At 46.9% G+C, this 13,014-nt stretch overlaps 1 protein-coding gene across 1 annotated transcript in view; it reads right to left on the reverse strand.

Annotated features, from left to right (window-relative positions):
- Positions 1 to 11,169, reverse strand: part of LOC311105190 (histone-lysine N-methyltransferase, H3 lysine-36 specific-like) — a 35,138-nt gene extending 23,969 nt beyond the window's left edge. Inside the window, exons 1-12 of the mRNA XM_084147246.1 lie at positions 10,802 to 11,169; positions 9,251 to 10,155; positions 8,700 to 8,841; positions 8,078 to 8,250; positions 5,492 to 7,526; positions 4,780 to 5,385; positions 4,312 to 4,466; positions 4,021 to 4,215; positions 3,744 to 3,866; positions 3,382 to 3,505; positions 1,280 to 1,480; positions 118 to 297 (exon numbers count right to left, since the gene is read on the reverse strand). Of these exons, the coding sequence (XP_084003372.1) occupies positions 118 to 297; positions 1,280 to 1,480; positions 3,382 to 3,505; positions 3,744 to 3,866; positions 4,021 to 4,215; positions 4,312 to 4,466; positions 4,780 to 5,385; positions 5,492 to 7,526; positions 8,078 to 8,250; positions 8,700 to 8,841; positions 9,251 to 10,138 (4,822 nt within the window). The 5' untranslated portion in view covers positions 10,139 to 10,155; positions 10,802 to 11,169. The remainder of the gene's footprint in view (positions 1 to 117; positions 298 to 1,279; positions 1,481 to 3,381; positions 3,506 to 3,743; positions 3,867 to 4,020; positions 4,216 to 4,311; positions 4,467 to 4,779; positions 5,386 to 5,491; positions 7,527 to 8,077; positions 8,251 to 8,699; positions 8,842 to 9,250; positions 10,156 to 10,801) is intronic.
- Between the last annotated feature and the right edge of the window lie 1,845 nt (positions 11,170 to 13,014).

Genomic DNA, 13,014 nt, shown 5'->3' on the forward strand with positions numbered 1-13,014 from the left:
TACTCCACCTCTAATAATAATACCACCACATTTGTATAATGGACTCTGCAAGACTGACAACACTCAACCAATCAACCCACCAATCAATAACCAACAGCAACCCAACCAGTCACCAACCTTCTGAGCAGACGAAGCACCAGCTGACGTTGATGTGTTCGTGGTTCTTGTAGTTCTTGCGGGGGGTGAAGTGGTTGGGACACAGGAAGCTGTTGTTGGCCAGGACTACGCTGCCCGCCGCCATGCAGTAGTCGTTAGCGTGGTACGCCACAGGGCAGCGCACGCAGCGGGTCAGACGACCTAGAGGAGGGAACACAGGTCAAAAACAACACACACACACACACACACACACCAAAACATCTCCACAGCCATGTTAGAAACTAGGATCCCATCCCAGACAAACAGAGAATCTGCAGTGATGTTTGTAGCTAATCTTAGTCCTCCAATCACATTACAGGTTTTCAGCCCTACTTGTTATGTTTCAATTCTACTGTAGCAATCGGTTTTCCATCCCATAAAAAGAAATCACACAACTCTACTCTAATCGTGTCACTTCCAATTCCAAACAAAACCTATAGCCTAGGTCTATTTCTATTCTGCCAGGGGTGAAAGTAAGGCGGTCCGGTCCAGTCCGGTGTCCCTGCACCGTACCAGTAAAACATGAGCCTATCACAATAATTCAAACAAAATGTCAAGAACCGTCGGCTATTACACCATTTCCTATCATTACTGCATGTCAGAGGCGTGACAAATGGGCGAATGGCCTTGAAAACGGGTGGTAAAGCCTACGCTCCAAAATGTGATGTGGTTCGACGAGATCACGGACAGTTTGCCAAGGCAGAGATGAGTGGCTCGACACAGAGACGCGCGCAGACAGCAGTAGACGCAGAAATTCTGGCCTAATGACAATCGCCAAATGTCATTACACTTTTTTGGTGTTTTGTGTAACAGATGTCTCTTTCCTTTCACCACTGTTTGGAGGCTGGGATATGTTTCTAGTGGATGAATGTGTGCAGGTAGCCTGGTAAAGGAGCCTTCTGAAGTGATTGTTTGACAATCAGATGAAAACATCATGACTGGTTGTGTTTATGCCACAATAAAAAGGTAATCCATTTGACTAGTTAAATGACTAATCTTTACGACTAGGCCCACAGAGATCCTATTGAATTAATAGTGCACAAATGTTGGTGCACTCGTGCACATATAGGAGGTCTCGTACCGGGAAGAAATGAATTCTACTTTACCCCTGGTTCTATCAAAGCAGAGTGGAAGTGGAACCTACTTTTGGAATTGCAGGGGTTGAGGGGGTTGGTGATGTGGCAGGACAGACAGACGTGGAGGGAGCAGCGAACCCCTTTATTCTGGTGCTGGGTGGGTGTGTGTTTCAGGATACACTCGTTGTGGTAGAACTTCCCACAGACAGGCACCATGCACCTCTTCACACCGTCACCAGACTTCTTACACACAAAGCACGTGTGGACCCCTGCAACGGAAAGGATACACTCTTAGCTTTGTGATACACCAAAGCAGCTTACATACATTGTGGGTATAGATACAGAGTACCTCTGTCAGATGCAGAGACATGCTCTATGAGCATGGCAGTATCACTGTACAGGTGTAAGACCTTAGTAACACAGTGTTAAGTCAAGGTGAATATGTATATAGGTGAGGCTGCACCAGGTGTAAATGGCTCCTGTAAGATTAGAATGGTGCCAGGCAGCCTTACCTGTTTTGGATAAGAGCGTCTGCTAAATGACACAAATGTACAGTGGGGGAAAAAAAGTATTTAGTCAGCCACCAATTGTGCAAGTTCTCCCACTTAGAAAGATGAGAGAGGCCTGTCATTTTCATCATAGGTACACGTCAACTATGACAGACAAAATGAGATTTTCTTTCTCCAGAAAATCACATTGTAGGATTTTTAATGAATTTATTTGCAAATTATGGTGGAAAATAAGTATTTGGTCAATAACAAAAGTTTCTCAATACTTTGTTATATACCCTTTGTTGGCAATGACACAGGTCAAACGTTTTCTGTAAGTCTTCACAAGGTTTTCACACACTGTTGCTGGTATTTTGGCCCATTCCTCCATGCAGATCTCCTCTAGAGCAGTGATGTTTTGGGGCTGTCGCTGGGCAACACGGACTTTCAACTCCCTCCAAAGATGTTCTATGGGGTTGAGATCTGGAGACTGGCTAGGCCACTCCAGGACCTTGAAATGCTTCTTACGAAGCCACTCCTTCGTTGCCCGGGCGGTGTGTTTGGGATCATTGTCATGCTGAAAGACCCAGCCACGTTTCATCTTCAATGCCCTTGCTGATGGAAGGAGGTTTTCACTCAAAATCTCACAATACATGGCCCCATTCATTCTTTCCTTTACACGGATCAGTCGTCCTGGTACATTTGCAGAAAAACAGCCCCAAAGCATGATGTTTCCACCCCCATGCTTCACAGTAGGTATGGTGTTCTTTGGATGCAACTCAGCATTCTTTGTCCTCCAAACACGACGAGTTGAGTTTTTACCAAAAAGTTCTATTTTGGTTTCATCTGACCATATGACATTCTCCCAATCCTCTTCTGGATCATCCAAATGCACTCTAGCAAACTTCAGACGGGCCTGGACATGTACTGGCTTAAGCAGGGGGACACGTCTGGCACTGCAGGATTTGAGTCCCTGGCGGCGTAGTGTGTTACTGATGGTAGGCTTTGTTACTTTGGTCCAAGCTCTCTGCAGGTCATTCACTAGGTCCCCCCGTGTGGTTCTGGGATTTTTGCTCACCGTTCTTGTGATCATTTTGACCCCACGGGGTGAGATCTTGCGTGGAGCCCCAGATCGAGGGAGATTATCAGTGGTCTTGTATGTCTTCCATTTCCTAATAATTGCTCCCACAGTTGATTTCTTCAAACCAAGCTGCTTACCTATTGCAGATTCAGTCTTCCCAGCCTGGTGCAGGTCTACAATTTTGTTTCTTGTGTCCTTTGACAGCTCTTTGGTCTTGGCCATAGTGGAGTTTGGAGTGTGACTGTTTGAGGTTGTGGACAGTTGTCTTTTATACTGATAACAAGTACAAACAGGTGCCATTAATACAGGTAACGAGTGGAGGACAGAGGAGCCTCTTAAAGAAGAAGTTACAGGTCTGTGAGAGCCAGAAATCTTGCTTGTTTGTAGGTGACCAAATACTTATTTTCCACCATAATTTGCAAATAAATTCATTAAAAATCCTCAATTTGTCTGTCATAGTTGACGTGTACCTATGATGAAAATTACAGGCCTCTCTCATCTTTTTAAGTGGGAGAACTTGCACAATTGGTGGCTGACTAAATACTTTTTTCCCCCCACTGTAAATGGACAGAGAGGTGTACACGGACAGGTAGAGACTCACCTTTAGTGCATTCACAACAGATGAACTTCCCTCTGGGGGCTTCTGATAGGCCGATACACTGCAGATGGAACGCCCCACAGCACTGGCCCTCACACAGCAGCAGCTCGCCTGTCCTCTCACACACCTGCAAGACACACACACACACACACACACACACACACACACACACACACACACACACACACACACACACACTTTAGTCTTGCGTTACGATACTCCCAAACCTCATTCATCACTCGGCTATTGGGAACGGCTATTTCTGAACTGATGGGTTGAAAGCCTGGAAATCGAGGTTAGAGCTATTTTGACTGATTCTGCCACTACAAAATAGAGCGGTTGTGGCATGTTGTTGGTTGACCTACCTGACAGACATTCTCCTTCATGGATGCAGCTCCTCCTTTCTCTCCTGTGTTCTTCTTAGTGCCGGAGAGCAGGGACCCGTCACCAGGTAGGGAGAAACTGTCATTCAGACCAGGAGAGAACACCTGGAGGAGAGGAGAGGTGTTATTACACAACATATTGGTTAAGGTGTGGGGGGGCTTACAGCACTAGTACAATTCTACCTCAGGGTGAATGCTGGCATCATAGCATGAAACTAGTCATCTTTTCACACAGGTTGAAAAAGGTGTTTATGCTGACCTCAGGTTTGGGTGTTCGCTCTCCGTTGGTGTGGCTCTCTCCTCCCACCCCAGGACTGATGTTCTCGGTCTCTGCCTTGGGGGTGAGGAGCACTGTAGGGCTAGGGGTCCGGGCAGGGGAGGAGGCCTGCAGTGAAACCATGCTCTCTGGAGTTGTCAAGCTGGATACAGGCACTTCTTTCTTCACAGACTTAACCTGTCAAAGAAATGACATAATTAGACCCGTTTCAGAGTGGTACTGTAGCAGTATAGTTGTGTTAATATGGCTGTTGGTTAGTTGATTCAGCCTTACCTGAGTGTCCCTGACGTCAGTCCTCTCCTCTGTCTGTGCACTCTGCTTCTTCAACTCCTTCTTCTTTGGAGGACTGAGTGACATTTCTTCTATGGTGCATTCCAGGACCTTGTGAGACAGCTTCCTTGGCCTCTTCCTCTCCAGGGATACTGGGGCTGGGGAATGACCAGACATTTAAATACCCAAAATCTACTGTATCTGAAAATATGAGGAGGATTTGTTTTCATTATCATAACTACTTCCCCCAAATGGAGCTACTTCCCCCAAATGGAGCTACTTCCCCCAATGGAGCTACTTCCCCCAAATGGAGCTACTTCCCCCAAATGGAGCTACTTCCCCCAATGGAGCTACTTCCCCCAATGGAGCTACTTTCCCCAATAGAATATATCTGTCTCTTGTATTACATAAGACAGCATTGCCGTATGAGAGATGTTTTTGGATATGTTTTTTTTTTGACTGTCTGCTTACCAGAGAGCAGAGGAGGGTTTGTCCCATCTGATGATGATTCAGTAGAGAAAGAGGTCACTGCTGGGGGTTGTTTGGATAATGATTCTATAACACGGTGGAGGACATCTTGAGACAGACTCTGTTTCAGCCCTGCTGGGGCCTTGGTGCTGGCTGGCTCCCCAGAGGTAGGGCCAGTGGTTGGGCTGGCTGACTCCCCAAAGGTAGGGCCAGGTGTGGGGTTGGCTGACTCCCCAAAGGTAGGGCCAGGTGTGGGGTTGGCTGACTCCCCAGAGGTAGGGCCAGGTGTGGGGTTGGCTGAGTCCCCAGAGGTAGGGCCAGTGGTTGGGCTGGCTGACTCCCCAGAGGTAGGGCCAGTGGTTGGGCTGGCTGACTCCCCAGAGGTAGGGCCAAGGATGGGGCTGGCTGGCTCCCCAGAGGTAGGGCCAGGGGTGGGGCTGGGGGTAGAGGTGTACTTTAGCAGTGCTGGGGATGTAGAAGGGCTCAGAGGGGTTTTGGAAGGTTCCAGAGGTTTCTTTAGTTTTTTCTTCGGGGAGAAGAATTGTTCCTCCTCTGTGGATTCCAGGAGTCTTTTGCTCGGTTTCCTCAGCCGTTTGTTTTCAGAATTTGCTGTGGGAATAAATAATCAATCAATCAAATCAATCTCTAAAACTAAAATAAAAAGCTAACTGTTGACATAAAACACTGCTGGTACTGAAACCCATTCAAGTCTTACCTGATGTGTCATCTTGCTTCTCCATCCCCAGGTTCAGATCAGGGGACCTGATGGGGTCTTGTGTCCCTCCCTGGCAGTCTCTGTAGACCCCATTCACCTCTGCAGGCCCCTGCGGTGAGGCCACCCCACCCAGGGCCCCTGCATCCTTCCCTGACTTCACTGGGCCCTGCTGCGCAAACGTCTGCCAGCGCTTCTTAGGGGCCACTTTGGTACCCGGGCTCTTGTCGAGGTAGGATGAGGAGTCAGCAGCGGAGGGGACAGGAGGAAGAGGACGAGGCTCAGCCAGGTCAGCGTGCCCAGAGACAAACTCCCTCCCCCAGGCTAGGTCGGCCATCTCGGGAGAGAGACCAGCGATGGTGGCCCGGAGCTTGGCTGGAGGCCTCTGCTTCCTCCGCTGCTGCTTCTGCTTCTCCACCGCGTTCGCCACCATCTGAGCAAGCACCGTTTTCCCTTCAAGTTTGTACGTGTCGTTTTTCATGATGGGTTTAGTTCTGGACTTGGGTTTGGCCGGTGTGCTCTTGGGTGTCGGCGAGCTCGGGCGTTGGCCGTTTTGGATTTTGGTCCCCGCTGGTGTCCAGTCCCCGCCAGCAGCAGTGTTCAGGGGGTCGTCTGGTGCTCTGGCGGTGGGTATAACCATGGGCTCCTCCTGGATGAGGGCTGGCGAGGGAGGCATGGTCAGGGCCTGGCCCTCTTTCTCCCTGGTATCATGCATGTCCTTCAGGAGCATCAGGAAACTACTGAACTTGTAATTAGGCTCAGGTTTAAAGTTAGCGTTAGAGTCCCCAGAGTCACTCTCCTCCTTCACTGAGGATTTGAACGACAGCTCCTTGACAACCTGGAAAGCGTCCATGGGAGAGAGAGAGGAGGTGGGGGAAGTACAGGAGGATATGTCTGAGACAATGTTCTCTTCCTTGACCTTAATAGGGGGTATGGCAGGCTTACTGGACCCTGGAGTCACATCTTCAGAATGTTTCCACGAGCCGTTGTGGAGGTGCTTCCAATCAGAATTGGGGTGTTTTTTCGGAGAGCTGTGACTTACAGAGGATATGGTTTTGTCTGGTGAAGAATCCCTGCTAGTAGACGACTCTGTTTTGATTGGAACATTATCGCTCACATCATCATCATCATCATCATCATCATCAGAAGAAGAATGCACATTAAGCCTATCGTTTGTCAAGTTTTGGCTTGAGGCCAGCAGGGCCTCTTTGAGTTCTGTCTCTTCCTCTGCTTTCAGGGCCCTGGTCATCAGACGTCTGCTGGCAGGGAGATGCAGAGAGCTGAGCTTATCAAGAGCATTTTTATTCTTCAGTTCAGAAGAGCTGCCCAACTTCTGTTTTGACTGTAAAACATTTGTGTTTTTCGTAGTTCTGTAATTGAAAAGGGATTTGTTTGCTAAAATGCTTGGGGATGGGGAGATGGGAACTACATGCCTAGGGACCACCACGACCACATGCCTGTCCTTTTCAGGAGGCGTAGCCCGCTCCTTTTCAGGAGGAGTCGCCCGCTCCTTCTTGCCCACTTTCTCTGCCTCCTCTTTTGAGGGTTCAGACGGTTTCTCTGTGTCTTCTTTAGCAAGTTTCTCAGACCGTTTGGGACGTACAATGGTCGGTACAGAATCCAGGTCTGCGTATGGAGAGTCCTTGGGATCTCCTTCTTTCAGTGGATCAGCTGAGGCAGCAGGCGTTTGGTTGGCCAGGTCTAGGATGCTTAGTGACTCTGTGGGACTTCCAGCTATATGACCAAAGATCTCCGCCAAACCCTTCCTCTTCCTCTTCTTTTTGCTGCTACTTTCGTTCACTACGGTCAGATGTTTGTTTCTACTGGGGTGAGGGCTGAAGGAGGAGGGTGCAGTGAGGTTAGAGGAGGAACAAGAGGGGGCCTCGGATGGTTTTTTATCAGGCAGTGGGGAGGACACCCGCTCTTCACCGTTAGAGGCCATGGAAGAAGAGACAGCAGTATTCTTCAGCAAGTCAGGTAGGAGAAACTCAGCTTCAAGCACACTGACTTTCCACGACTCCAACAGACGCTTGGGTATCTACAGGGGAGAGACGACAGCCATCAGGACAAAAGCTGCCACCTGTCAAAGATGTCCTTCTTTCTAAACTATATGGAGTTGTTGTCTTTGTGGAATAGACAGTATTTGAGTATAATCTTCCAAATCTTCCAGACATGCAATGAAACTATTCTGTTCCTTTACAACGACAAAAGCGATTTGGGACTTGAAACATATCACTACTAACAGCAACACACAATGTGAGCTAAATTAAAAGCAACAGGAGTTGACAGTTGTCTGTAGTCAGTTACTGTGTATTAAAAGCAACAGGAGTTGACAGTTGTCTGTAGTCAGTTACTGTGTATTAAAAGCAACAGGAGTTGACAGTTGTCTGTAGTCAGTTACTGTGTATTAAAAGCAACAGGAGTTGACAGTTGTCTGTAGTCAGTTACTGTGTATTAAAAGCAACAGGAGTTGACAGTTGTCTGTAGTCAGTTACTGTGTATTAAAAGCAACAGGAGTTGACAGTTGTCTGTAGTCAGTTACTGTGTATTAAAAGCAACAGGAGTTGACAGTTGTCTGTGGTCAGTTACTGTGTATTTGTAGTCTTTTTCCCTCTGTTTCCCTCTCCGTCTCAGCACAGGCAGGTCTGTAAACTGCTCTCCTCCTGTGAAGGGGTAGGTAACTTTCCCAGGTACCCAGGCATGGTCAGCTATCTCCCCCACAGTCTCCACGTAATACATACGACAAGGACGACGACTGGGGACTGGAACAACGGAAAACACAAAGACAACTCGTTTCAACATTGATACAAAATATTATAAAAAGGTAAATTATGATATTAACAAGATCAAAAGAACAGGGCTCAAAAGCTTCTTAAATGCTCATCACAAAGACGAACTAGGCCGTCAGGCTGAGAGCTGATACATTGAGTTGAAGTAGTTTATAGATAACTGTCTGAAGATGACCCCATGCTATATGCCCTTATATACCACCACCTATATCATCTTTGGAGTGATAATCAACAACACATTTTGGAGCCAAGTGGTTCATTCTTCTTTCTAAGTGTCATACCCCCCCACAGAACCCAGATGGGAGCTTCCCTTCCTTCCTACTTTTCAGCAACGCTTTATGCCCTGACATCATAATAATACACCCAACCTGTGACCACCTTGTGATCAGTTTAGACCCAACACCAATAATACTACTGCCCACCTTTCATGTGTGTGTGTGTCCCCTCCAGTGGATCTATGGTGACGCTACAGGGCCACCAGGGGCGGCGGTTGAACTTGGCCCAGACCAGATCTCCCTCCACGTACTGAACTGCTGGGAGAGGCTTCTTCTTTGGGCTGTTGGGCTGAACAAAAACAAAACAAAGACTTTATTACACGTATAGGATCATCACTTGGACAGTTCAAAACTCTGATGGTAAAAGGGATTTCTTGCATCTTATTATATGTTGTTTAACATTTATTTTTAGCATCTAAAATTCAAATGTAAAACAAATATACTCTTATCAAATCAATATTATGTTGCTGAATATAAAACTAGCCTATATGGTCGATCGGCATATAGTGTATGCAAAATCTAAACGATCAATTAAGAATAGCTCCTTGACAAATACTGTTCGAGGAGATTACACAGTATTTACAGAACTGGACATAACGTCAGATATCTTTTGAGAGCTACCCAGGATGCATCTGCCCCAAGGGCTATTATTATTATTATTATTAATATTATTATTATCAGTAAGAGAGGGAACTCACATTAGAGTTGGTTCCAACAGGTGAGATGAGACCATGGTCAAGTGTATCTCCTGTCATCTCACTGTCACTGTCGGAGTCCTGGTCCATACTCCAGCCATCCCCCATAGACATGACAGGCAGGGCACTGGGGCTCAGAGTAGGGTCCAGCTCAGATAGACTCTTGGACATCAGGTTGAGAACAGAGGGTTTGTATGTGCTGTTATGGCCTAGCCCTGAACCAGAGGTGCTGTTAGAGTCTGTGACAGTTCTGTCTCTGGTGGACTTAGAAGAGTGTTGTTGAAAAGGAACCAACTCGTCCTCCTCCTCCTCATCCTCCCTGTCCCCACTGTCAAACAAGGTGGACTCAAAATGCAAGTATCCATTGGGGATGGGGGAGCAGCGCTCCAAACTATCAGAACTAACAGGAGAGAAACCATTCTGATCCCGGATGGAATCCTCGTAGGGTTCTGTCTCCTCGTTACTGGGAGAGGGGGGCAGTCGGACCTGGGGAGCCTCAAAACTAGAGCCTCCCACTGGGCTGTGAGAGTGCAAATGGTTCCTGGCGTCGAGGTCCTTGGGCTGGGGCCCGGGTCCCATATCACACCCAGGTCTGTGTACCATAGTGGAGAGGTCCTGGAGCCTCAGCAGAGGACTATAGCAGTGGGGCCTCTCCCTCTCTGCCTGGTTATACATGTAGCTAGGTGCCTGTTTGAGGGAGGAGGTTGACAGTTGCATGGCCGCCGACGGTTGGTCTGTTGAGCCACGCTTGGCGCTGCTGTTACACTGGTTTCCATAGGAAGTGGCAGAAACTGAGAGGCCATTGGGGGGCCTCAGCTCTGGCTGGCCTGTGCTGTACACTGTGGCTGAGCCTGAGCGGCCCCGAACAGCCCGTCTGTATGACCGATTCATGTTGTCATGGCTCCTTCCTGTCATAGTAAAAGGAAATGCACATTAGGGTGGTTGAGGTTACAAAAGGTAAGTCTTCTAGTAAACAACCTGGTTTTTCCTATCCAGCTACAGTGAAGTCAATTCATATGGTTCAGGCTCATGCACTGTTTGAAATAGCTTCAATGTTACAAAACAAATTGTAAAAATAAAATAAAACGCTAGAATTTATATAAACCATACTTTCTGTCTGTAAATAACAACTCCCATTCCACGCGACAATAACAGAAAAAAAGACTAGACGTAATAAGACGACATTGCATGGCTTCCCCTGTGAAGGCCCTCCGTAGCAGCAGCAGAGAAGACAAAAAGCTCAGGAAAACACAGCGAGCGACCGGTGTGCTCTGCCCCGTTCACAAACGAATCATATCTACTCGTTCTGTTTTTGATATCAAAATAGAACGATAGCGAACACAAAAATTATAGAAGTGTGCAACATTGCTCACGCTGACAGCCTGACTGACTGTAGGGGAGTCAATACAGGCAGATCCATCATATAGAATGGCTCACACAAATAGCCTACACAGAGCCTATAAACCGACATAGGAAGCTCCCATTGTAACTCACAAAAGGACGGCTCAAAACGTTTAAAAACATCGTCTGTATTAAAAAACGCAAGAATCTTACCATTTGGAGGTCGGTCACAATAAAACCAACTGCGGGTCTTTCAGATTGGGGCATGAAGCGTGTGTTTTTTTCGATTTGTGAAAGCGGATCTGCACAATCCCAGCAGTAGCAGCAGTAGTAGGCCAAGAAAGACCCACAGCTCTCATTCTCTACCCTTCACCTCCTGTCCTATCTCATCAGCGGCGGCCTTAACAAAACAGAGTCACCAATGGACAAAATAGAATTAAAACCTTCCATTTTAGTGCATCAAAAGTCAGTGTAGCCTACACCACCGTAGTCCCTAGCAATTACAATATTTACTACATGATTGTTTTGCGGGCTGTCGAAATGTCCCTCTGGTTATGTTAAAACAAAACCCTGCTAGACTAACTGGCTGTGCTGGCGAGCAGAGCTGAGCAACCAATCCGCACAGGCACCCAACCCCCCGTCTGCGGAGCCGCGGAACACAGCAGACAGCACATCGGGCCGGGGCACTCTCACCCTATCAGCCCTCACTCACTAGAGCACACTGCTCTACAGTCACACTGACAAATCCAGGTGCACCATCTCAAATAAAAGCGGGGGCTATGATGTAGGCTACTATATCCCCTCATGTGTTTTAGCCAACATACAGGAAACCCGTGGCTACATAATATAAGACTATTTGTTATGGGGTTATGTGAGGGGAAGGTATGTCACACTGATAAACGATTGCGCCATTGGTTTCCTTATCCCAACAAAGGCGTAACTTGTTTCCTCCATTTTGGATAGCAGAGAGAGAAGAATCTGTGTCCAAAACAGATACGGTTCAATAGTTCGAATGTGCTCGACGGGAAAACAGCGCACGCGGATGAGGCCTGGTAAAAGTTTTAAAATAGACCATGCGCCATTTTGCCTGACAGCAGAGAAAATAGGTCATGGCGCGTCAAAAACATGTCGGCGACAATAAACATGTCAATGGTGGGGGCAAAGCCCCAAATAAAGTCGATCCACTGGACACCATGCTGTCAATGAGATGCAATGTAATAGATTATTGTTAATTAGGCTAAGTGCCTAACGTTATCAGTTTTTCCCACGTATCCTACAATAAGTTCACATTGAAATAACAACAGCAGCCTATAAGGAGAATGCGCCTTGCATAGTGGCAACACAAAAGGTTCGCCATACTTGCAGTGGTGGGCTACCGCAACTGTCATAAAGTCGCTTCGCACAATGACCATCACTGCTACATCGAAATGACAGTGGTCAAATAGGCTACAGACATGCTTTTATAGCCAATTCTAATTAACCATATTACCTGATAGGCAAGCTGCTCTTCATTGATGACCAATCTGCCGATTTGTAACCTTATGAGGCCGTCACTCAGGAGAAGGTTGGGCGAGGAGAATGCACATGCAATGGCAGGGGCCCCGACAATAAGAAGAAAATTAGACAATATTTTTTTCAAAGTGGCCCAATGTTTTTGTGTTGAAATTATATGAAATGTGTCTTTATTTCTCATTCATTATTGGTTTCTCAGTTCGATGAGATTCACAATACAGGCCATATGTAATTCTAGGCCTATGTAATACACTTTACCCATGTTTATGTACAGTGGGGAGAACAAGTATTTGATACACTGCCGATTTTGCAGGTTTTCCTACTTACAAAGCATGTAGAGGTTTGTAATTTTGTATCATAGGTACACTTCAACTGTGAGAGACGGAATCTAAAACAAAAATCCAGAAAATCACATTGTATGATTTTTAAGTAATTAATTAGCATTTTATTGCATGACATAAGTATTTGATACATCAGAAAAGCAGAACTTAATATTTGGTACAGAAACCTTTGTTTGCAATTACAGAGTTAATATGTTTCCTGTAGGTCTTGACCAGGTTTGCACACACTGCAGCAGGGATTTTGGCCCACTCCTCCATACAGACCTTCTCCAGATCATTCAGGTTTTGGGGCTGTCGATGGGCAATACGGACTTTCAGCTCCCTCCAAAGATGTTCTATTTGGTTCAGGTCTGGAGACTGGCTAGGCCACTCCAGGTGTTTTTCTGCTAAGGGGACAGGTCAACCTCACCGCATCAAAGGGACGATGGACGGGGCCATGTACCGTCAAATCTTGGGTGAGAACCTCCTTCCCTCAGCCAGGGCATTGAAAATGGGTCGTGGAGGGGTATTCCAGCATGACAATGACCCAAAACACATGGCCAAGGAAACAAAGGAGTGGCTCAAGAAGAAGCA

Source organism: Coregonus lavaretus (genome assembly GCF_964263955.1).
Source record: "Coregonus lavaretus genome assembly, chromosome: 29".
Classification (NCBI taxonomy): Eukaryota; Metazoa; Chordata; class Actinopteri; order Salmoniformes; family Salmonidae; genus Coregonus; species Coregonus lavaretus.